General features: G+C 44.7%; 1 protein-coding gene across 2 annotated transcripts in view; it reads left to right on the top strand.

Annotated features, from left to right (window-relative positions):
* The window catches only part of LOC138282997 (dynein regulatory complex protein 1-like), a 164,506-nt gene that overhangs the window by 60,769 nt on the left and 77,400 nt on the right, over nt 1-26,337 (top strand). For both annotated transcript variants that reach the window (XM_069221093.1, XM_069221094.1), the window contains exons 10-11: nt 5,436-5,674; nt 6,594-6,703. In XM_069221093.1, coding sequence (XP_069077194.1) covers nt 5,436-5,674; nt 6,594-6,703 — 349 coding nt within the window. The remainder of the gene's footprint in view (nt 1-5,435; nt 5,675-6,593; nt 6,704-26,337) is intronic.

The raw sequence follows: 26,337 nt of genomic DNA, 5'->3' as shown, positions 1-26,337 counted from the left end.
AAGCCCTGAGTCTCTCTGGCCCAGAACCACCTTGGCGAGACTGGAGGCCCGCAGACACTGGGGTCCACAAATCGCTGTCCGCAGCCTTCTTCCTCTGGAAAAGCCTAATTGAATTTGTAAAGGTTCCATCACTTCAGAGTCTAAGTCTCCTCCGTCCAACTTTAGCAATGTCACAGGCTTTTTTTTTTTTTATCTATTTATTGAGATTTTTAAATATTATACAGTGAGCACAACATTCTGTCGGATTTATGTGACAGGTTACATCACCTGAGAGTTGTATTTCCATTTTTATCACAATACGTTATCTTAACCGACATTCTATTTTTAAATAATAAACATCTCTTATCAGAGCCCCGTGAGGGAAAGAAAAAGAAAAGGAAGATAAAGAAGGAAACATAAAAGAAAAAAGGGAAGATAGAGGGTCACTCTGTGGGGTAGCTAAAGACCACACCACAGGCGGACAGGGGAGGAAGTAGGAGCGCGGGGACACAGGGGCGCGGCGGGCGGGCCAGAGGGCTCTGTCGTTATTTGGGGGGGCGGCGAGAGAGGGGAGAGAAGTACCTCAGTCGCAGCGTCACGATGACCCATCCCGGCTTCACATTTTCGCATTTGTTACCTGTGATCTGTGTAGCAATGTCACAGGCTTTAATGGTTATTGTAAAGTGTGCAGTATCACTTCATACCTCAAACAGCACTTGATCAACATAGCACTTATTTGAGAAACACGCCTGACCCAACAATCTGCTCAAACCATTCAGAAATGGGTTACATGTAGCGCCATTCATTTCACATGCAATGGATTTTTATTTGGGCTTCAAGGGGGTCACGAATGGACCAGACTATTACAGATCCACAGAAGTTTATTATAGCTGTGTTTAGCTTGGAGGGCAGGCAAATGACATTCATTAATGTATACAGTGTCAGTTATGATAACACACAATTTTTCTGGGAGGTGCAGAACAGAGTTGCGATCTATCACATGATACAGTGATATGGGGTGGAGAGTTTAATTGAACTCTCAACCCTCATGTAGAAAGATCAGGTGGTGCCCCCCGTATTCCCCACCTCTGCTGCCGGGGTAATCAACAACAAACATGGTTCACAAACTACAGGTAGAACTAGGGAGACATTGGGACCTGAATGACTCAGAGTTCAAAGTTTCCTCTGTGGTCCACAGCCGGTATTCTCGTTTTGATTATGACCTGCTCACTAGAGACGCTGCTTCATGGATGAAGACTTGCATACACCTTGCCCACCCGTACACAGACCATTCACCAGTTTTTGTAGAATTTGACATGCCTGATGAACACCTGCTTGAGTTTTACATGGAGATTTCCCTCTGATGCATTGTTAGCTATAGTATTCAAAGCTGAGATTTGGTCTGCAATTATGGAATACTTTAGGACCAATATAGGGCCTGTGAAGTATTTTTAAATAGTTCGGGAAGCTTTTAAGGTATATATTCACAGCATCATTTATTTCTGAAGTGCTTAAGAGAGGTGACCGTCCAGCCACGATGAGAAAGGCCTTAGTGGTCACTCTTTTAAAGCCTGATAAGCCTGTGGACCAGGGCTCTTCGTCCGGGCCTCTGTCTTTACTCATTGTAGATACCAAGACCTTACCCAAACATTTGTGAATGTTTTCACCCCATTCATGTTGACTCTGTCTCTTACAGAACAATGTGGCTTCATATCTAGCAGGTCAGCTGCTCAGAATCTTCAGACCTTCTTTGACACACAATCACAAATTAGCCCCAAAGTAAATGCAGTACTGGTCTTCTTGGACAACGAGATGATCTTTAGTCCTGTGTGGGAATATGTTTGCAGTTGTAGGAGGCTGGCTCAGTTTATGGTGTACACCTATGGTGTGGCACCCTATACTGAGTCCAGGCAGCCCTTGTTAAACTATTCCTTAATACAACACTAGGACTATAATAACATTGGTATATCTTCACTGGGAGGTATCAACATACAAAATATACAGTCGACAACAAGGAAGAAAAGCATAGAAATCCATGAGACCCTAAGGGGGGGGAGCAAACCATATACTAAGAAAGTGGTATATGAATGGAAGTGACCAGCCAAAGTAAGTGGGTTAGAATCCCAGGGCCTGGGGGAGTAAGAAATTACCCAAGGTTAGTACCAGGAACCCCACAGGCTCCCTGGTTCAGAGTTGTTATTGAGCTGGGTGTCTTAAAGGCTAACACAGGACCGTCTTGGTTGGATTTTTATGGATCCAGGACCCTTCCCAGTGGACCCCTAAGAAACCAGTTGGCACAAAGAAGGTTGGAGAGTGCCTCCACCCGTGTGTACCCAGAAGACCAAAGTACCTACTCCAGAGAGCCCAGGTGCTTAGGGGTGAAGTGGCTTCAGAAACCCTCGTTTGAGTCCATGGAAGCCTCAACTGTCCAGCTGCTGTCGCGACCTGTGGACCAAGTCTGTGAAACCCAAGGGGGATTCCAGATGAGAAGAACCTGATGAAGAAGGGGCAGAGTTCATACCGCTTGGAGGTGTCCAGGGGGTGCAGGTAGGCAATGCCCACCCTCTTGAAGGTGAAGTTCCTGCAGGACGGTGAATGCAGAAGTCCAGCTGCGGAGTCCAAGGGATGCAGGAGATCCTTGGAGTCAACCACAAGCTGTCCTATGTCGATCACCGAATTGCAGGAGGGTCAGTGGCCAGCAGGGCCTCCAGCAATCCTTGGCAAATGCAAAAAGTTGATAAAAGGAAGTTTGTAGGTTTTTTGGGACCAGCAAGGTCCTAGTGATGCTACCCTTGGAAGAGGGTCAGGGCAGGCCTTCAGCAGCCACGAAAGCCAGCCAGAGTTCGGGGAGCCCCCATGAGCGACCCACGCAGCAGGCACAGGGAGTCGCAGAGAGGCCTCAGGTGCACAACAAAACAGGACTCCCATGTCACAGGAGCTGCAGAGGGGAGACTGATCTTCGAGTTGCAGATTGCTGGAGGCTGGGGCTTCTTGGAGCCTGAAGATCACCTGGAGGAAGAGTCAACAAGCCTTGGCAAGAGCAATAGTCACCATGCAGAGGGGTTCCGTTCCAGTGGCTGCAGCAAGGGCCCACCGCCTCCCAAGTTGGTCAGAAGAACAGGGGACCTAGAGAGGACTACAGAACCACTACCTGTGAACAGAGCCTTTTCGTTGTCCATTGGACAGCAGGATCCACCTTCCGGTCGTTGTCGTCTTGAGGTGCCTACATGCAGAAGAGTAACTCCTTCACTCCAAGGGAGATTCCTTCTTGCTTCTCAGATGCAGGCAGAGTCCTTGTGACCCCGGAGATGCACAACCATGGATGTTGCAGAAAGATTGCAGGAGCTGTAGAAACAATGTTGCAGTGGCACCCCCCCCCCCCCAACTGGTTACTGTCTTGTTTCAGTTCTAAAAGAAGACCAGCAGTGGTCCCGGAGGCCAGGAGCAGAAGATGCCTTGCAGAGAGTTCCTTGTAAAGTCTTGGTCAACAAATCTGAGGACCCACCCTCAGGGGAGCCCTTAAGTCACCATAAAAGAGGGTTGGTCACTATCTGCAGTGACCCACCTATCAGAAGGGGTCAGAGACATCATCTACCTGGCCTAACCAGTCAGATGCTCCCAGCGGCTGCTGCACATCTTATTTTTAAGATTGCAGAATAAAGTGGCCACCTGGCAGAGCTCTGTGCACCTCCCTAGGGGTGGAGCTGGAGAGGTGGAGTGGTCACCTCCCTCTCTTTTGTGTGGTTTCATGCCTTAGCGGGAAATGGGGGTTCCTGAACTGGCGCAAACCGGATTATGCAAGGAGGACACCAAATGTGCCCTTCAAAGCAGTCTGATGGTGCTCAGAGGCCACCCCACCCCAGCCCAGAGACACCCATTTCAAAGGGAGAGGGGCTGCCATCTCTTCCTTGCAGGAAACACATTGTTCTGCCTTACCCTGCCTGAGATAGGCTTCTGAACAGGAGGGAATAAGAGTGTCTCGGGTCAGCATCAGTGTGGGCTGGCAGCCAGACCCCATAAGGCTTCACAGACCGAAATAGGGGATCCTCTAAGGAAGCCCTAGAGTATATGGTATCATGCAACTAGCACTGGAATCGGTGTAGTTGCTTAGGCCCAGATGTAGCAAAGGGTTTTTCCCATTCTGTGTCAATGGGGAAATGTGTTCGTACATATGGACCTTAATTCCAACATGTTTGATACCAAAGATGACTGAGTTCGCAGATGCCATTATGTAGTTGTACCACTCGTGGTGACCAGTGTCCAATACATATCTTAAGATGGCTTCCCCGCACTTACAAAGCCCAGGGAATGGAGTCTGGGGTTTGTAGGAGTACCCTGCTCATGCAGGAGTACCCTCACACTTGGGGTCAGGCACCCTACCCTTGGGCTGAAGGGCCTACCAGAGGGGTGACTTAGTGTCATAGTGAATAACAGTGATAGAAAGCAAGCCTTATATCGGTAGTGAAAAGTTGCATGCACCAATTTAATGCAGGCTGCAATAGTTTGCATGGGCTCCCATGGGTGGCACAATACATACTGCAACCCATGGGAGACCCCTGGTGTACTCCTCTCTTCCCCCCCCCCCCAGTGCACTAATGCCCTGGGTACCTACGTACCATATACCAGGGACTTACACAGGTGCACAAGTGTGCCAATTGTGTGGTGTAAAAGTTTACCAGTAACCAAATTTAGAGGAGAGAGCACAGACACTGGGGTCCTTGTTAGCAGCATCCCAGTGAACTACAGTCTAAACATACTGACATCAGATAAAACATGAGGGGTGGTACTACAACTAGAATCCAGCTTCTTACAGCGGGCCTCACCAACATAGGGGTAGAGATTTTTCTTGGTCTGGTACAATTATTATTGGACATTATCGCATCCGCCATGGCCCCACACTCAGTATACCTATATTTCTTAACATCTCATCTTAAAGTTGAGTGAACACTTGAGAATGTAAAAAAGCTGAAAAAGGCTCCCTTTGGTGGGATCTAAAACCATAATCCCCAGAGGCCACTTTTTGTAAACATATTTGACCTCATATGTTGTGCCTACGGTAATGGCCTCAGGAGTCTTGGGATTTCTGGCAGACCTATAGGCCCCAACATGTGACAGACACGTCTAAACCAACCAAGTGCTCACCTACTAGGGAGAGCTAAGACATTGCATAAGGCCTCCTCGTAGTGGCCTAGTTCAGGTTTTCCCCAGAGTCTAATCTAGTACAGAGTAGTTTTAGGAAGATAGACATCTCTTCACTTGCAAAGCTAAGGTCCACAAGCAGTGGTACAGTTGGAGTGCTGGAAGATAAACTTGCAAAGATCTTTGGTGGAACTCTTTTGTTTGCTGTTTCTAACAGTTTTCTACTTTTTCTAGCATCTTAGTTGTAAATATTTTCCAAGTTTGACTTTGACATGAATGTTACTTATCCTCCATCTCCTTTTGGAAATCTCTTCTAGACACTTTGCAATAGTGGATTCTAAGAAGTTCAATGACATCTGGCTGATGAATGAGGAGGAAATAAAGGAGTTGGTGAAACAAGCCCTGGAAGCTGACCGTGCTATCCACGAGCAGCAGCTAGGGGTCCCGTGGACGCCGCCGGACCTGTGGTTCATGGAGAGCGTTGGACCGCTCTCGCAGCAGCAGCAGAAGAAGAAGTCTGCTGGTCAGCTGGCAGAGGAGGTTATGCGGTCAGGAGGTAATGGCTTCTGGGGTCATGATGGGATTTTATGATGGCTGTGCATATCGCCTCCCTGACCTCAGTCTGTACATTGAAGGCTCCACTAGCGGGCATATTTGCAGAGTTTGCAAAATACTAGTGTGGCATATATTTTCTCAATTTACAAAATGCTGCATTAATACATATATTTTCCATTTTCACCAATGCCAGGGTAATGCAAATGTTTTCCCGTTAAGCCCACCTTTATGTGTTAAATATAAACACAGCCTCAGATAGGTTTGCGTGCCACAACACACACATCCTTATGTACAGTGACACAGATGCATGTACAGCAGCATATAGGCGTGCACAAACACACATGCACAAAGTTACAAGTGAACATGACCACAAACACACACACCCACCCTCACCATACTGACTATCAGCTTTGATGAGGTGCATTGTGTGAGTGGCTTGGCACCTGCGTAGTCACATGCATTCATGAGTCGCTCTTTGAAGGCACTGGTATGTTCAGGTCAAGAATAAGCTGGGTAACAAAGCAGTGGTAAAAGCAAGGAAGTGGCTGAGCCACGAGCAGTGCAGTAAGTGTCACTTCAGCCTTGAGCGCATGCAGCCGAACCTGGGTTGAGTCAGGCTTGTAGTGTTTGTGAGTGTATCACTTCATAGCTCTCTTGCTCTTCAGGCTCCAGACTCTGTGATGGGGGCTAGTAGCCTGTATGCCCATCCAGTTACCTCCCTCTGCTGCTGTCACCAAAGCAGACCATGGTGCCAGCTGAAACTGATAGGGTATGAGTGAGCCACACAAGTGTCCATTTTTATATATTGAACCACTACCTGTGTTGTGTGCTCCGAGTTAAAATAAATACCTATAAATATGTTTGTGCACGTAAATTGCATCTTTTTCTCCTTTACTGTCTTGTTGTGCTCTCTTTAAAAGGCACTGATGCTTGTGATGGTGAAGACAGAGAGGACTCCAAAGGAGGCGGCCAACATCAGTTTTCAGTGCAGACAGTGAAAAGGATTCTGGAGCTCCTTAGCGATGAGTCGGTAAGTGACCGCATTCTCTGCACTTTGCAGGCTCTTCATGAAGTGAAGACCATGTCACCTATCTGCACATGCCGTTAGTAAATAGCATGTTGTGCTCCCTGGATATCTGCTGCTACAGGCTGCCTAGACAGAGCAGTGTTAAGTAAATGTTTGTACGCCAGTCTCCTCCTTATCGTCTTTTTGCTTGTACCTCGGTTGCTTCCTAATGATCTAGCTGATCTTTGATGCCTGTTCATGAAGTGAAAGTGATGTCACTTACATGTACTTGGTGTTAATAAACAGCATGCTAGGATTGTTGACCATCTCTTGCTACAAACAAAAACCGATGGAAGCTCAGTGGGAGCAACAGACCTACACTGAAATGAAGGAAATTCTTATACCTCGGTGACCTCTTTATGGTCTGTGTTAGAAATTGGGTCTCTAACTGGAAGAGGTATGCATCCTGTCCAAGTAGGGACAACAATCCTAGTCAGGGTAAGTCACAACACAACCTACATTATCCTGTGCTCACCCTCTGGTAGCTTGGCACAGAGCAATCAGCTTAACATAGAAGGTAATGTGTAAAGTATTTGTGCAATGACTCATACAGTAACACAGTGAAAACACCACAAAAAGAACTCCAAGCCAATTTAGGAAAATAGATAATATTTATCTGAATAAAATAAGACCAAAACAACAAACATCCAATATGCACAAGTCAAGATATCACTTTTTATAGGTTTAAATGATTCAAAATCCTTATTAATCAGTGATTGTATCCTTTTAAAACACAGTACCTGGGATGCATAAAAAATAACAACACAGAGGGGCCGCAGAAGAGGAGATGCATCAAAAAGTAAAGCGATGCGTCCATTTTTCCAGTGTGGCAAAGGCATGCATCGTTTCTTTCCACGCTGCAAGGCAATGCGTTGGTTTCCAGGAGTCCATCCTTGGTTCCTCACTGCAATGCAGGGATATTTTGATGCCCAGGGACGATGTGTGGAAAACCCAGGACATGTTGAGCAGAGGCAACAGGTGATGTGGTGATTTTTCTGCTACGGAGTGAAGATCTGCCTCAATCTGGCAAGCGTTGCTTAAAACTTTGCAGGCGTAGCGTCGATTTTCCGACACACTGGATTGTCTTCTCTTTGGTTAAGACATTGATAGCTCTGAGACTTTAGAACAGGAGGCAAGCTCAATCCAAGCCCTTGGAGAGCACTTGAGGAGGAAGGCAGAGTCCGTCCAGCAGAGTCAGGGGTCAGCAGGCAGCAGGGCAACAAGCACACCAGCAGTCCTTCCAGCAAAGCAGTCCAGATTAGCCCTTTGGTCAGCCAGGCAGTCCCCCTCACAGAGTCCATGTGTAGGTCCAGAAGTGTCTGATTTGGTGGGAGTCACAGACCCAATATATATTCCTAAAAGTGCCTTTGAAGTGGAGAAAACTTCAAAGAGTGGTTTTGAAGTGCAAAAGTTCCCCTTTAAACCCTGCTCTGTCTGCCAGGAGCCCAGTGGGGAGTTATCAGTCCTTTGTGTGAGGGCAGGCCACTGGCCTTTGAAGTGCAAGAAGAGCCCCTCCACCCTTCCTGCTTGGGGAAACCCATCTGTATGCAGATGAATGTAGATGTGACTGAGTGTCCTGTGTTTATGGCTGTCTGAGTGGAATGCACAAGGGGAGCTGTCAACCAGCACAGACCAGACGTGGATTGGAGACAGGCTGTAAGGCACAGATGGCACTAAGTGCAGAGAAATGCTTACTTTCTAAAAGTGGCATTTCTGAAATAGTGATACTAAATCCAACTTCACCAGTAAGTAGGATTTATCACTACCATGCCAACCATACCAAATATGACAGATCAGAAATTACCACTTAAAAGCATATAAGGGAATTTCTAATGCTGGCTTATGAAAGGAGCTTCAGACTAATGAAAAACAACTTTGTGTTTTTTTTCACTACCGGGACATGTAAAATGTATAAGTACAACCCCTGCCCTTTTACTTACCTGGCACCCTGACCAATGGGTTACCTAGGGCAGGTGACTTATATGTAGGAAAAGTGAAATTTAAGGCTTGGCAAGTAGTTTTAAATGCGAAGTCGAAGTGGTAGTGAAACTGCACACACATGCCTTGCAATGGCAGGCCTGAGGCATGGTTAAGGGGCTACTTATGTGGGTGGCACAATCAGGGCTGCAGGCCCAGTAGTAGCATTTAATTTACAAGCCCTGGGCAGATCTGGTGCCCTATACTGAGGACTTAAAAGTAAATTAAATATGCCAATTGGGTGTGAGCCAATGTTACCATGTTTTAGTGCGAGAGCACATGCACTTTAGTCCTGGTCAGCAGTGCTAAAGTGTGCAGAGTCCCACAAAACAAGCAAGAATGAGGTCAGAAAAAAGAAGAGGAAGATGGCAAAAAGTTTGGGTGACTCTTTAGTGAGGGCTGTTTTCAACACAACCCCCCTCCAGCCTAAAGCCAGGATAGAAGAATCAATACCTTGATGTACGTCTCTACTTAGGGCGATACAGCTTGGACAATGGCAAATCTGGTGCAAGCTCCATCATAACGAGAGCTTCACTGACCACTGACAAGCTGTAGTGTTGGAACTCCACCAGGTGCTAGAACTGCAAGGCCGACCTCCACCATCATCACTCGTCAATACTACCACCAGGCACTGCTTCTAGGCTGTGCCTCCGCTATCACCCAACACAGCTACAAGGCAGGATCTTCACCACCACCAGTTACAGCTGTAAAACAGTCTCCACAACCACCACCGTCAACACCACCACCAGGGGCAGCTGTATGGCCCACTCCACGACATGTAGATACAATGCTGAAACTCCATTAAAAGTCACATGTGCTAGGCTGGGCCCTCCACTGCCACTAGGCACAACCGCAAAGGTAGCTCCCCACCACCACCATGACCATCATCAGCACCACTAATAGCCACAGCTGTAATGCCCCCTCCACTTCCATCTGGCACAGCTACATGGATGGAACTGCAACACCACCAGGCACAGCTGCCAGGCCGAGCCTCCATCACCACCTGGCACAAGGATGGACTTCACCACCACCGTCTAGAGCTGGATGGCCAGGCCACCATCACCTTCATCAATGCCCCAGCCAGCACCAAGCACACCTGTGAGGCTGGAACTGCACCACCAAGAGACAAAACTGTTAGGATGGGCCTCCATCACCACCCGGCACAAGACTGGATCTTCATCAACACCGTCTAGAGCTGCATGGTCGACCACCTTCATCAGTGCCCCCACCACCACCAAGCACAGTTGTGAGGCTGGAGTTGCACCACCAAGAAGCACAGCTGCTAGGATGGGCCTCCACCACCCCCCGGCACAATGCTGGGTCTTCATCACCACTATCTAGAGCTGCATGGCTGTACCTCCACCATCACCTTCATCAATGCCCCTACCACCACCCAGCACAGGTACAATGCTGGATCCTCACCACCAACAGGTAAAGCTACAAAGCTGGGCCTTCACTACCACTAACATCATCAACACCACCATCAGGCACAGCTCTAAGGCCAGCTTCTACTACCTCCATGCAGGTATAGCGAGGCCGAACCTAATTGAGACTGCCTCTGTGAACTCAATCCACCTTTGACCTCCCTGTGTGTACCTGTGGTTATTCCAGACACGGAGCCCACAATGACCCCTTCTGATTACACTGGCTGAATCTGGTGCCCACGGAGTGTGAGCATCTAACACGAGGTCAAAGCGCGTAACAGGACAGCTGTGCTGTACCCTAAAACCTCTGCATCCCCACAATAGGTCTGTGATGGGAGCCTCCGACCGGAGTCCCCATGACTACATTTGCCTTCCCAGTAGAGCCACATGTGCAGCACGGACTGGTTAAGGAAACCCCACTTGGTGGAGTGAATATGGCCTGCCATTGATCATATTTACTCTGTAAGTGGAGTCTGTTGGGATGTGAATTCCCCCTCTGTGACGTACATTTGTGACCCCTGCCCTGCGTGCCCGAACTTCATATACCTGTTATCCTGTTTTTTTATTTTTTTGGTAATGCCATACATCTGTCCCATGGGCATGTGTTGACTTGGACCCACTCTTTCACTATGATTGGTTCTGGGCCTTGTTTTGAACCGGGCGGTGGGGCAACCGAGTGCACCCTCATAGTGAGAGACGACTGCTGTCCCTGCCGCGGGTTTTATGCTTGGAGCGCAGTGATAGTTTCTTGCTGTGTTCAGTGAATAACAGTAACAGGCCTTCATGACTCTCATTGCAGCTTCAGTTGGCTAGATGGCCGGGGTACAGGGTGAGGCCTGCAGTACCTGTTGTTAGGGAAGGGAGCCCTTCGAAGGGGTACAAATTCTTGTCTTTATTTCTGCTTTTTTTGAGGAGAGGTCATAAATACCGGATTGCAGCCTGCTCACGCCTGTGTTACTTCTGTGATTGGCCCTTCACCTGGAGACTCTCCTGCCTGGCAGAGCAGCATTGCAGAGGAAGGCCAGGTCTCGAAGGTGGCCTCGCAGGGACACTTGTAAGGGAATTGAACCAAACTGGTTTCAAGGAAGTAAATCTAGAATTCATATCCTCCGAGTGTGAAATCGGTATAAAGATGGGAGCCGGAGGCCCACTGTTGCTCGTAGTTGCAGTCTTTTCTACTGAGAGGGTACTCGAGAGAGCACTTGGGGGCTTCTGTGTAGCCAAGGGTTGGTGTTTCACTGACAGTCAACCCCCCAGAGGCGAGGAAACATCGCCTGGAGTCCGATCTGAAGAAGGAATTACTGGACTGTCCTGGAACATCCTGCTGGTGAGCAAGGGAAGGAAGTGTTAACCCTGCAGGAGGAGCTGATCATGGAAGCAACTGCCAGAGTTTACCCTGGTGTAGTGACCATTCCACAGAGACTTGCAAAGCAAGGATGCTGAAGGAATCGCTGTACTGCTGGAGCAGACAGTACAATTTCTGTCACTTATTCCTTTTGTAACTACAAAGGTAGCTGGAGCTGTGTGCCCGAGTGGTATGCCCGACCGGAGCTGGGATAAGCGCAGCTCAAGTGGACTGCATGACTGTGATGACTGTGATAACGCGTCCAGCCCTTATAAATTACCTGTACCTGGACACGTTGGAGGTCGGTGAACCTTTTAGCCGAGTTGGTCTCTCCTCATCCTAGAATAGTCGGCTCACTTAGATCAATAATCAATATTTATTGTAATCGATATCCAATACTCAATTAATAGATCGAAATAACACATTAGAATCAATAACAGTTGGTATTTCGGCGCACCATGACCTTACAGTCATGAATAACCACACCAGTTTATTAAAAGTTAATGAGTTGATTTCCCTATATTAACAAAGCTAGCACAATGTATATAAGTCTCAAAACCAAATGATATATGTATACGAACATTACTAGCTGTCCATAACGGTGGAAGAAACGCAATCTACGCAAAATCTGTATTATAATGCACTCGGTTATAGCAATGCAAATCACTAATATAAGTAATTGAATTTGACTAATTTCATACATCGGTCAGCATAACAAGATTTCAATTTAGCATGGTGCATCGAATGAAAACCCTCAACTAACCTCTAATTAGCATTTTCATGTGGGGCTTCATGCAAAACGAATTTAGTCAACACAAATTTGGAAAACTGCTAGCTTGGGCCCTATCAAAATAGCAGTTGGTACCTAAAAGGAAAAACACAATGCATAATACAATTATCCTTTCATATTTACCAAATACAATAAGCATTCAAGAAAGTCTTCGTCCCTCAGGTACCGGTTCGATCAGCATGGGGCAGATTTCAAAGGGGCAAAGTTAAGGGCAAGCTTCCTTGCAGCGGCAAGGAGAATGGGGCAAAGTTACTGCATGGGCAAGACGGGGCAAATCAAAGTTAAAGTCTCTAGGGTGAGAATTCTTAAAGTCTCTTTCTCTGGAATAGAGAAAAGGGCATCGGGATGTCGTCCAAGATGGAGTCTGGCATTTGGATTCAAATTGGCATCAAGGAAAATGGCTGACTTCTCTTTGTCCAGTGGGTTTAAGTAATAAACATTCCAAATTCTGCAGGGTCTTCCATTGGAGGGTTCATAGGGTGGCTTCAATTTGACCAATGAAAAATGTCTTTCTCCTAGCACTCATTTATGCATACATTGTCCTTGGAGCCTTGGAACACAATTTGCAACATAGTTTGCCAATTATTTCGATATCAGTACCCTTATTGTTCGCACCTGCAGAGAATGACCTTGTATCTAAGGGGATGAAACCGGCCTAGCACGAAACCTTGGAGATAAGTGTATTAGTCATCTCTACTGGAAAAATACAACCTTAAAGAATATATGTTTTATTAGTTCAAGGAAAAGCCACGCAGTTAGAATTTGAGACCAGGCAACTAGGCCAAAGCCTCCACTAAATTTAAGCTAAGCATAAAACAGTTTCAATAAGAAATCATGGCATACATTTGCAATTATGAAGGATTACTACATTTTCAATCCTTCATGATTAATAAAGCTCGTTTATAATGATGGCGAACTACCCCGAGGGCACAATTTCCCTCGTACATTATTTTCTTTACTAAAATCACACTACATTATATGATTTTGGTTACATGATATATGAATATATGTTGGTTCTTCTTTTTCTGCATCATCAATCGCCCCTCTGATGACTAATTATGTCATCACATCAAATCTACCCACAAATTTTATTCCATTAAAATTCTGTTTAGTAACTTGCCACTTCAGTCAACTCCCTCTTCCTTTTTGTTCCCTTTGATTTTTCTCTGTATATTTCTATCATCTTGTTTTGTTCTTTCTCTTCTCTTTTCCTTTTGTGTCTTGTTTTCAGTATTTTAATAGCTTTCCATATTCCCCAAATACCTAATAAACAAATTAATATTATTAATATTCCTTTTACTATTTTTAGTAATAATCCGTTCCAAACGTTGCTGAGCCAATTTCCCACAGAAGCAAATCCTTTTCCAACCTTCTCCCATACTCCTGGTTCTTTCAATTCCTTCAAATCCGTACTTTGGTTAGTTAAATTTGTAAGCATCTTTCTAATTTGCCCACTTCTATCCGGTATATAAGTACAACAGTGACGTGTACCAAGCATTTTGCAAACGCCGTCATCCTTTGCTAAAAGAATGTCTAAGGCAAGCTGATTTTGAAGAGCCGTAGCCCTTTCTGCAGCAAGTTCAGCATCCATCAGGATTATAGCTCCTGAGAATTGTGTCAGCATGTTATCCACAATAGTAGACAACTTTCGTATTTTAATTGAATTCAATATGACTCCCACTGAAGGAATCAATGCTCCAAATATATCTTCTACCACACCAGAAGCTGCCTCCCTCTTCTGAACATGATGTGATTCAGACAGCTTTGGGAACTTCTTTAAGTCGTCCAGTTGATAAACCTTTGGGAATACTATTCCCAAATAACATCTCCCATACCATCCTTTAGGAAGACGATAATAGGCATTAAGTCCACAAATATAATATACCCCTGGAATAACTGGGTCTTGTCCATTCAGCATGAACGTCCACTTAGGTTGAAACAAAAACATATGTTTGCATTCACTCGTTCCCACATAAACCGTGTCATAATATGATTTATGTCTATGTACACAGAACCTCCTTACGTGTAATGTATCTAAAGCTATTTTCCCTTGTGTCTTTATCACGGCAAAAGCATAGTTATCTACAGATGTCCTTTTGTGTAATTCCCTTTCTAATTTCTCCTTCCCTGCTTTCCTCCTATCGTTAGTGTGGTCCAGAAAACTTATTTTCCTTTGGTGAAAGCAAGCATGTAAGGTTTTCTCTGTGAGCGTAAGCTGTGTGAAAAGGCGACAATGGTTCAAAGAAACCCCTCATTATCTTTATATAATAATCTCTTGCTATTTTACTCAGGTGCTCTATTATGGGGATATATGCAAATGTAACGTCCTGATTGGAATAAAAGTAGTGAATATACTCTTGGCCATAAAATCTGGTCATTATTAGACTACATGTAATTCCATACGTAAGAGGCATGCTATGATATGTCACTCCTTCCACTACTGAGGTAGGTATTTGTGTGCACACATAACAATCTTTCGCATCCATTGTCTCAACATACTCACTCAACAAGCGATAGAAAACGTTAGACGAAAGTTCCTTCTTACCATGCAAATGTCTTTCGTCTCGTTCGAGTTTCTTTAAAGGAGTTAGTTCAGTAGTAGGTTTAGAAGTAGAAGCATCATTCATCTCTCTCTCATTCTTTCCATGCATTCCAAGAACTATTGCTACAATAATTACTACGCATGCAGTTATTAGACCTATACACATGTATTTACAGCACTTCATCTTATGTCCCTGTGTAGTGTAGTCTGTCCTGATCTGTATAGAATTCGAAAGTTGAAGACACTTTATCACGGTTTTCTTTAGCAGCTTAGTCTTTTATCGGTTTTAGCAGCTTTGTTTCAAGATCGGTTTCAAAGTCAATCAGGTTAGCAATGTCTCATCCGGTTCAAAAGTCAATCAGGTTATCAATGTCTTATTCGGTAATGCTTATGGAATTTCACTTCTCAAGTGCCAAAGTGACGTTCTGCTTCTTCGTTCTCAAGACTGAGAGATATCGTGACCAATCGTTAGTGGCTAAGTATGCCCACTCCGGACCAGAATATCTTCTGCTCGGTATTCTTTTCCTTTTCAATTTTGCATCTCCTTTTGATTCTCTCTCGCTGGTGCTTTCTTCCTTGGCCACGTCTTTCTCTTCACTTGGTGTTGCTATTATGACAGACACTTCTTTTCTTTTCTCTTTCACCTTTAGGCCTTCACTTTCGTTTAATGTTTCTCTGATCCTTAACTTCACTGGCGATATGCTTTGTCTTTGTTTTGCACTGTTTTCACTTGATGGACCTGCAACCGCTTCTGGAGGAGTTTGAACAGTTTCGCTCTGTCCTGTCTTGTCTTCTCCCTCTAGGAGGTCAATCAGGTTTTCCTTTTCTTTTCCTGCATCGTCTGCTTCTGGGAAAGCCCTCCTCTGATCAGGCTCTCCTGCTCCTTCACCTGTTTCAGGCTCTTTGTCACTTTCACCTGTCTCAGGCTCTTTGTCACCTTCAGGACCTTCGTCACTTCCTGAGGCTTCTCCTTGGTTCTCCTCAGATGAATCAGTTGCTTCTTCCTCAGAAAATATTTCTCCTTCCTCTATTTCTACCTGTTCGCCTCCAGGTTCTCTTTGCTCTGTCTCAGTGCCTGGTACTCTCTTGTCAGATACTAGCGATTTCAGTGCTTCAACTTCCTCATCTGTGGGGCACGTCACCCTCTTCGTGTGACTGGCGTGAATCCAGTTGGGAACTCCCGCACACTTCACAGCGGTGGTAGTTGTCAGAATCACTTGGAAAGGTCCTTTCCAACGGGGTTCCAGACACGACTTCCTCACATGCTTCTTTATCACGACCCAGTCACCTGCTTTCAGGGCGTGTCCTGGACCTTGGATCGGTGGCAAGGTGGTTGCCTCCACCTGGTGAGAGAAAGAGCGCACCACATCAGCTAGACCTTTGCAGTAGTCTAACACCATATCATCTGTAATATTCAAAGGAGCATTTGCAGGAACTGCTGGAAGTCTCATGGCTCTGCCCATGAGGATCTCGTGCGGGGACAGTCCAGTCTTTCTATCAGGGGTGTTTCTCATTGACATTAACACCAAGGGCAATGCGTCAGGCCATGTTAAGTTTGTTGATGCACATATTTTCGCCATCCTCGATTTCAATGTGCCATTCATTTGCTCCACTAGTCCTGATGCTTCAGGGCGGTAGCTACAATGCAACTTTTGCTCAATGTTCAGTGCTGCACAAAGTAATTTTATTACTTCGTTAATGAAGTGACTTCCCCTATCTGATTCTAAGGAGATCGGGAATCCGAAACGTGGTATTAGCTCTCTCAAGAGTAGTTTTGCAACTGTGAGACTGTCATTTCTGCGTGTAGAGTATGCTTCAATCCAGTGACTAAAAATACACACAACCACCAACACATACTTCAAGCCTCCATGCACAGGCATCTCAATAAAGTTCATTTGCATCCTGCTGAAGGGACCCCCGGCTCTTCCAATGTGGCTCAAATTTACTACTGTTCCCTTCCCTGCGTTCATTTGTTGACAAATGACGCAACAATGGCAAACTGCTTCAGCAACTTGACGGAATTTGGGGTTAAACCAATCAGTTTTAAATAGTCTAACCATGGCATCCCTTCCAAGATGGGCTTGTCCATGGTAGAATCTGGCTAACTGTGTCAAAAGACTGTTTGGCAGAACCAATTTCCCTTCACTTGAAACCCACAAATCATCTAGTTTCTTTACACATTGCGATTTGGTCCATGAGAGTTTCTCATCTTTGCTAACATCGTTCTGTAAGGACTTCAATTCATCCATTGTATCCACAACCTTTAGAGAAAAAGCTTCACTTGGTTCAAGTTCTGGTTCATTTATCAAGTTCCATTCATCTCTGAGCAATATACAGTTCAATGCGCAAAACCTTGCGACTTGATCCGCATATGCATTTCCCAGAGAAACATAGTCTTGTGCCTTCGAGTGTGCACTGCATTCTACCACTGCTACTTCTCTTGGTAACTGGATAGCATGTAACAATTCTCTTATTATTTCACCATTTTTCACTGGTGATCCTGAAGAGGTCATGAAGCCTCTCTGTGACCACAACTGTCCAAAATTATGCACTATTCCAAATCCGTACTGGCTATCAGTGTAAATGGGGACTTTCATTAATGCGGAAAGTTGGCATGCTCTGGTAAGTGCTACCAGTTCCGCTACTTGTGCTGAGTAAACTCCTTGAAGCCAAGATGCTTCCAGAACACCTGTTACTGTACATACAGCATATCCTGCTTTCAATATTCCTAGTGCATCTCTTAAACATGAACCATCAACAAAAATAACTTGATCAATTTCTTCCAATCGGGTGTCTTTTATATCCGGTCTTGGTTTTGTACAAAATTCAGTCACCTGAAGACAGTCGTGCTCGATGTCTTCAGCGTTCTCAGTTTCGGCATTTTCACTGGGAAACAAGGTTGCTGGATTCAACGTAGTGCACCGTTTCAGCTGCACATTAGGTGATCCCAGAATTATTGTCTCGTACCTTGTAAGCCTAGCACCAGTCATGTGCTGTGTTCGGGAACGTGTTAAAAGTATCTCAACTGAGTGAGGGACCATGACTGTTAAGGGGTGTCCCATCACTATTCCTTCACTCTGAGTTAAGATGATACCAACTGCGGCTACGGCACGCAAGCACCCTGGCAGTGCTGCTGCGACTGGATCCAAAGTAGCTAAAAAATATGCTACTGGTCTGTTTACGCCACCATGGGCTTGAGTCAAGACAGACAAGGAACATGCATCATGTTCATGACAAAACAATATGAAAGGCTTTGTGTAATCAGGCATACCTAAAGCTGGAGCCCTGCACATGCATTCTTTTAATTCAATAAAAGCATCCATCTCATCTCCTTTCAGGTCTATTTCCTCCAGCGCATCTTTCTGGGTCAGTTTCAGTAAAGGTTTTGCTAGAGTTGAGAAATTGGGAATCCATTGGCGACAATAGCTCACCATTCCCAAAAACGTTCTCACCTCTCTTCTCGTCTTCGGTGGACTCATTTGAAGTACACTTGTTATTCTTTCTTTCATAATTCTTTGTGACCCTTTCTCTATTTGGTGACCCAAATATTTCACTTTCTTCTGGCAGAACTGTAATTTTGAAGGGGACACTTTGTGTCCGTCCCTTCCCAAATGGTTCAATAGGGCACTGGTGTCAGCTGTACAGTCATTTTCTGTCTTAGATGCGATCAGCAAATCGTCAATGTACTGTACCAGGGTTGATTCAAATGGTAACTCCACCGATTCAAAATCTTTCTTTAGAATCTGATTGAAAATTGATGGTGACTCCGAAAACCCTTGAGGAATTCGACACCAACTGTAAACTCTGTCTAGGAATTTGAAACAAAAGAGAAATTGGCTGTCCTCATGAAGAGGCACAGAAAAGAATGCTTGTGATAAGTTGATGACTGAGAACCACTCAGCATCACAGGGAACTTGAAACATTATTACTGCTGGATTCGGTACTACGGGACAACATTTGACTATTATGTCATTTATTTTCCTTAAATCCTGAACAATCCGGACCTTTCCACTCGGTTTTATGAGTCCCATGATTGGTGAATTACATGGACTACTTAACACTTCTTTCAGTACTCCCTGTTTTACAAACTCATCAATGAGTTGAGCGACTTTCGTGAGGGTGTCTTGCGCCATATGGTACTGTGGAGTCTGGGAAAAAGTTACATTGGATTTTACAGTCATTTTCACTGGTTCCACTCCTTTGACCAATCCTACTTCTTTCCCTGTCATATCCCACACCTCCTTTCTGACTGTTTCCTGTAACTCAGCAGGAATATCTGCTTCAGTGAGCATTGGCTAAAGAGTGATCAGGGCATACTCTTCATCAACAGTTTCCACTTCGTCCCCTCCTACACTGTCCTCTTCTTCCCCATCACTATTTATCTGGATTTTAATTCCATCATTTGAACACCTAATCAACACCCCAATTTGCACAATAAGTCTCTCCCTAATAGTGATATCGGGCTTGAGTCACACACCACAAATTTATGTGACCCTTGATAGTTACCAATTCTGACTTGCACTGGATCTGTGATTGGGTTTGTCAGGTACCTATTTGCCACTCCCACTACTTGAACTGTTTTCCCTGAAAGTGGCAAATTTGGTACTTCGATGCTCCTAACAGTGGAGCGTGTTGCTCCTGTGGCAACCAAGAATGAAACGCGGTGACCCATAACTCTTCCCTCCACATATAGACCCTTTTGATCAACTTCCAAAGATGCTGCAAGCATACAATTTCCCTCCTCATCTGAACTTTCACTCTCCCATGCATCGTTTATTCCATTCTCACTATGTAACTGGAATTGGTGCACTGTGTCATTTTGGTTCATTCCTTGACCCTGCGACCTGTTGAGGAAGCATTACTTGTTGCTGATTCATTGGTGCTAAGGGTATTTGCATTTGCTGATTAGGTACCATAGGAAACTGCTGTTGCTTCGGCTGCAACTGTGCCATTTGCACACAGGGCATTTGCACCTGTTGCGGTTGCATGGGTTGTAAACCCTGCAACTGATTTACATTATTTTGATAATTTGGATTTGGATCTCTCAATTTCGGTCCTCTCATATTCTGAAATGCATTGACATCATTGTTTTGCTGACCTACACCTTCCTGCACCATCATTGGGCACTGCCGTTTCCAATGCCCGACGATTCCGCACGTGTGACATGGCATCACCTTCTTCATTGCCTGTATACCATTTGGAATCATAACAGTATTTATGTCAGGACCATTATTCACAAAACCTCCTCGGCCTCTGCCTCTCATCTGTGGCTGAAACATAGCATTTCCCTGCTGTTGCTGCTGCGGCATCTGTTGTTGAAAACCTTGCAAACCTTGCAAACCTTGCAAACCTGTCTGAGCTGCTCTAAGCTGCATCACCATCACCTTTTCTTTCAACCTTTTCTGCTTTGTCTCAATCTCATCACTGCAGTATTTTGCATAGTTCAACACTTCATTGATCGATTTTGACTGCCAACAAATCAAATGCGTTTTAATCATCTGGCTGATTTCGGGTCTCAACCCTCCACAAATCTGAACACAAAATGGAGCATGTCCTTTGCCTCAATCGTTTCCGTACCACTGTAATTTTTAAATGCTTTCAACAATCTCTCATAGTACGCATGTATCGACTCTTTAACCTCTTGCGCTGTTCTGTCAATCCTCTGCCAATCCACATTTTTCGACGCAACCTTGGTCTTCAAGTGCTCAATCACCTCATGGTATAAGCTCATTACCTTAGGTGATGGTGCACCTGTCTCCCTATCTCTTCCCGGTTCACTCGTCGGCCAACCTACAGCCCTTTTACAATCTTCCCACAAATCTGCCGGAAACACAATTTCAAATAAGGTATTCAGGTCCTCCCAGAGGCATTCTGCGAGTTTCACAAATCTATCTGTTTGTTGATACCACTCGATCGGTTTCTCTCTTAATTTAGTGAAATCATCCGTAAAGGATTGAATATTGCACCTGTGCCACGGTACATGTACAAGTTTTCCCCCTGCTGTTTCTCTCATTGGCAACATGGTTATCAGGTCGTCATTCTGTTGTGCTTTTTCATTCCGATCTGGGGTATTTTCTTTCTTTTTGTCCTTTTTCTTAACCCATCTACTTTCCCACTTGTCTAAACATCTCCAGACCTGCGCGCTCTGCAGTATCTCCTTAAGGTGTGTTTTCATCCCTGCAGATCTCATGTGTTCAAAGTCTTTTGTCTCAAAGTCTAGCCTGTAGCTTCTGCTCAAGTGTTTGGTCTTACCTACATCGATCTCGTTTCTATCTGCAATTTCTTGTAACTTTTTATGTATGCTGCTTACTTCTCTTGTAATTCTAGGGCACATGTATCTCAGCTCTTCTTCTGTGTATGATTCTAATCTGTTCAAACCCATCGTTCCCTCTACTAGTTCCTCTGCTTCCGTGCCCAATCTTATTTTATTCAGGTACTCTTCTCCCTTCCCGCTGGATGTACTCTGTGGGGAGCTCAGACTGTTGAACCATTGTGTTAGCTGTTGTTCGTTCAGTCCCATCAATGTAGCACTTACATCAACTGCTACTGATGGCTGCTGCAACGTTTCAGTCTTTGAAGTTAACAGCACTAATAGTGGTGGATTTGACCTTACCACAGTCGACGGAGCGCAAATTGGAATTGGACTAAATTCTGACGAAGGACCCAGATCCATTTGGCAGTGTCGCTATCGGAGTCGTTTCTGGAGTATTTTCTATGCATCTTCTCCCTGTCCCACTTTGTATCACTACCCCTTGGTCGCATACGTTTGTTTTTGTCTGTATGTACAATGGTACTGGCGGACCCACAGTGATAGGCAGAGATATTGCGTCTGGATTCTGTCTGTTCCCCGAATTCTGTGGCATGTTAATCCCCACATTATGGTTCATCATTGCTGGCATACCTAACTGGTTCTCTGTTACTCGAGTGTACCTCAGCACTTCTTATGCCTGCTTTTGAGGCATCAAAAATTGTGTTGATTCGGCTTGAATCAATGTTGGTCTTTGATCATTTTGTCCTCCCTGCGTCATTAAATCAGAAGTCATTCCCATGTTATGCTCATCACAGCAGTGCCTTTGAACCTGTGGCTGATAATTATCAACAGGTTTCAATTTAGGCACGTCAGGATATATTCTCTGAATTTGTGGTATTTGTGGTGAGAAAGGCATATCGGAACTGCCCTGCCTCTGAGATATTCTCAAATTCGGTGTTACATTACCCTGTATTGGTTCTGGAGGGGCAGTACTAATGCTTGAGCCTTTTTCGCTTTCCACATATGGTGGCGGGCGATCGTTCAGCAATTGTATAATGAACTCCTCATCGTCTGACTCGTCTGACCTTTTCGAGTTTCTGTTGTTCTCTCTATCTCTGGACTGACTCCTGTTTGTTTTATAGGTAGCTTTCCTTCCTTCCGTCTCTGCTTCATCAGTAATTGCTGGAAACAATTTAATCCCCTGCAGTACATCTGATCTCCAAACCTTTTGGGTGCTATCCCATCTAGCATCCGCTATTGTCTTTCCTACTTTTCTTATTCTTGTCTCAAATTTCTTTTGTTGTTGGTTTCTAGCTATTAGCTCCCAAATTGCTAGTGCCTCAAACTGTGCTGGTCTTGGAGGTACTTTCATGTCGTATAGTGCAAATCTTAGATTCTCTAAAACCCTTAGATTAAACGACCCATGGATAGGGAACCCTACACTTCCATGCTTCTCTGTTAATTTGCACCATTGCTTTAGCCAAAGACATGGTGCTACACCCTTTTCTTCAATCACGATGTAGGCTGGTGTACCCTCAGGCGGTGTTTCTTCTCCTACATTTGCTTTAATATAAACATTTCCCCTCATGGCACTCTTAAATGCTTTGAAAAATTTCATCTTTCCGTCTTTTATTTTTCTAAAATATGTTATCAATAAGTGACTTTAATTCCTGGAATATTCTTCGCTTGCCTTCCCCCCCCACCAATTGCGCTTCACGGGCTGTGTCCAATCCGTGCACGACTCTTCTCCCCAACCAACCTATCCCAGCGTGGCTCCTAGTGACGTCACACTCACACACTGCGGCTGACAAAGTCCCGCGGCTTGTCCTCCTTCATTCTGCTTCACTCAAAAACTAATTTCTGCAATATATTGCGAGCACTAATCAAAAGAAGAAAACAAATCTGTCGGTTTACTACAGGAAGGGTAATACAATCGCTTCAGAAACCTTAGGGATTTTTCGCTAGCCTCGGCAGTTATTCCATCTTTCTCGGTTTCCCGCTTTCGCAAGTACAATTTGACCCGCAAACTTTACCCTCAACTGATCAATGAACTATTCTAGTGCACCTTAGAATTCGTCAAATCTCAAAGTCGAAAATGTTCTTTCATTCCTCAATATTCATACCGACTTGTTGACCACGCCCGATCAACCTATTAAACCGAACAGATTACAACATCAATCAAGAGTCTCATACACTTTTCAACATACTCCGGAGTCTCTTGACCTCGCAGGGCCTGTCTCAACATCAACAACCAAGTGGACAATTTTTCCTGCACAAAAGCGCTACACAAATGTGAAGTTCGACGACTTCCCTACTTTCACATTTTGGAGTAACACTCCTCTAAAATCTTTTAACCCCCCTAAAATCCTCACAAACTTCTCAATTAATCTGCTGCAATAAGCTGTGCAAGCGCAAAACCCTAACTTCTCTCATACCATCACCAGAACCGCCGGAAACATTCTCACACCTCCATTTCCTCCATTCGCAAGCTCCGGATTCCGGGAAAGTCATTGGGGATTTAGGGCATCATCATCTCTTCAACTTGTTTTATCAAAAAAAATTCTAACTTAACTCCGTCTATTGTTCGGATGGGGTCCCAAAGGGCCAAACCATCCTCTGCTACCATCTACTGATAACGCGTCCAGCCCTTATAAATTACCTGTACCTGGACACGTTGGAGGTTGGTGAACCTTTTAGCCGAGTTGGGCTCTCCTCATCCTAGAATAGTCGGCTCACTTAAATCAATAATCAATATTTATTATAATCGATATCCAATACTCCATCAATAGATCGAAATAACACATTAGAATCAATAACAGTTGGTATTTCGGCGCACCATGACCTTTCAGTCATGAATAACCACACCAGTTTATTAAAAGTTAATGAGTTTATTTCCCTATATTAACAAACCTAGCACAATGAATATAAGTCTCAAAACCAAATGATATATGTATACGAACATTACTAGCTGTCCATAACGGCGGAAGAAACGCAAGCTACGCAAAATCTGTATTATAATGCCCTCGGCTATAGCAATGCAAATCACTAATATAAGTAATTGAATTTGACTGATTTCATACATCGGTCAGCATAACAAGATTTCAATTTAGCATGGTGCATCGAATGAATACCTCAACTAACCTCTAATTAGCATTGGCACGTGGGGCTTCATGCAAAACGAATTTAGTCAACACAAATTTGGAAAACTTCTAGCTTGGGCCCTATCAAAATAGCAGTTGGTACCTAAAAGGAAAAACACAATGCATAATACAATTATCCTTTCATATTTACCAAATACAATCAGCATTCAATAAAGTCTTCGTCCTTCAGGTACCGGTTCGATCAGCATGGGGCAGATTTCAAAGGGGCAAAGTTAAGGGCAAGCTTCCTTGCAGCGGCAAGGAGAATGGGGCAAAGTTACTGCATGGGCAAGACGGGGCAAATCAAAAGTTAAAGTCTCTAGGGTGAGAATTCTTAAAGTCTCTTTCTCTGGAATAGAGAAAAGGGCATCAGGATGTCGTCCAAGATGGAGTCTGGCATTTGGATTCAAATTGGCATTAAGGAAAATGGCTGACTTCTCTTTGTCCAGTGGGTTTAAGTAATAAACATTCCAAATTCTGCAGGGTCTTCCATTGGAGGGTTCATAGGGTGGCTTCAATTTGACCAATGAAAAATGTCTTTCTCCTAGCACTCATTTATGCATACATTGTCCTTGGAGCCTTGGAACACAAGTTGCAACATAGTTTGCCAATTATTTCGATATCAGTACCCTTATTGTTCGCACCTGCAGAGACTGACCTTGTATCTAAGGGGATGAAACCGGCCTAGCACGAAACCTTGGAGATAAGTGTATTAGTCATCTCTACTGGAAAAATACAACCTTAAAGCAAGAATATATGTTTTATTAGTTCAAGGAAAAGCCACGCAGTTAGAATTTGAGACCAGGCAACTAGGCCAAAGCCGCCACTAAATTTAAGCTAAGCATAAAACAGTTTCAATAAGAAATCATGGCACACATTTGCAATTATGACGGATTACTCCATTTTCAATCCTTCATGATTAATAAAGCTCGTTTATAATGATGGCGAACTACCCGAGGGCACAATTTCCCTCGTACATTATTTTCTTTACTAAAATCACACTACATTATACGATTTTGGTTACATGATATATGAATATATGTTGGTCCTTCTTTTTCTGCGTCATCAACTGCAGCACTACTACGGGTGAGATCCCGCTACCATGCGAGGCCTGAACGCAGCCCAGTGTTGCTCCTATAGACTGGGAGAGAGACTGAGCATCTTGAAAGACTGAATGCTAAGAACAAACAGGGTGAGCACAAGCGCCTATAGACTGTACCTTAAACTCTGAACCTGAGAGGTGCGGGTGAAACTTTGAAAAGAGGGGGGACCCCCAAAGGGACAGGTGGAGGGGTAATTGGATTGATAAGTGGGGCCCCTGATAGCGCAAAGACTTGCACCCATGATTTGCATATAATTGCATTTTTAAATGTGTGGTAGAATTCTGCATTTTCTGTGTAATAAAATACTTTTAAAAAAAAAAAAATTATTTTTTTATTTTGGCATAGGGATGCACTGGGCTGAACATTTGTTTCATTGCACTGCTGGCTGTTTACCCCCACACTAACCCCCTCGATAAGCCTGCAACTGCTTGCCCTCTCTACCACTGAGAGTCCAGTGCGGAAAGGGTTGTCTTTGGCCGAGTTTTCAGAGCCTTAGTAAGACAGGCTCCAGGACAGCAGTGGCAAAAGGCCTCAACCCCCATGGTGGTGGCCCGGTAGTCCCTGCCTGCCCCGTAGGCCCCTGATCGGGGTCTGACAAACCCTAGTCATTTTATAAAACATTACACTGGTAGAAGCTTCAAAAATATGTCTTGACTCCTCAGCTTCACTACCCCATGAGAGTCAGATCCCATCTGGTTGTTCTGAAGTTCTCAGCCGCGTAGGAGGCAGCAATAGCTGCCATCATTTCCCCAACGACTGCAGAGGACCCGTAGAGCAGGCCTGGCACACAGCCAGGTTGCATCTTGTCTACTGTGTTGAATTGTAGCGTGTATGTACGCCTGCTCGTCACTACTGTTCCCCGATCTGCTCCAAGCGCTAGTTGTGGTATTGATACACATCATTGTTCCGTCTTCCGTCCTGTGTTTCTGTTCCAGACTCTCACACTGGATTCTGGAGGGATCATCATACTTGCCTCTGAGCAGCGCTATACAGCTTTTGAAACTGGCTGAAAAGTCCCTCTTGGTCC

This window comes from Pleurodeles waltl, chromosome 2_2 (genome assembly GCF_031143425.1).
Source record: "Pleurodeles waltl isolate 20211129_DDA chromosome 2_2, aPleWal1.hap1.20221129, whole genome shotgun sequence".
Classification (NCBI taxonomy): Eukaryota; Metazoa; Chordata; class Amphibia; order Caudata; family Salamandridae; genus Pleurodeles; species Pleurodeles waltl.
This window is presented reverse-complemented; position numbering and strand designations above follow the sequence as displayed.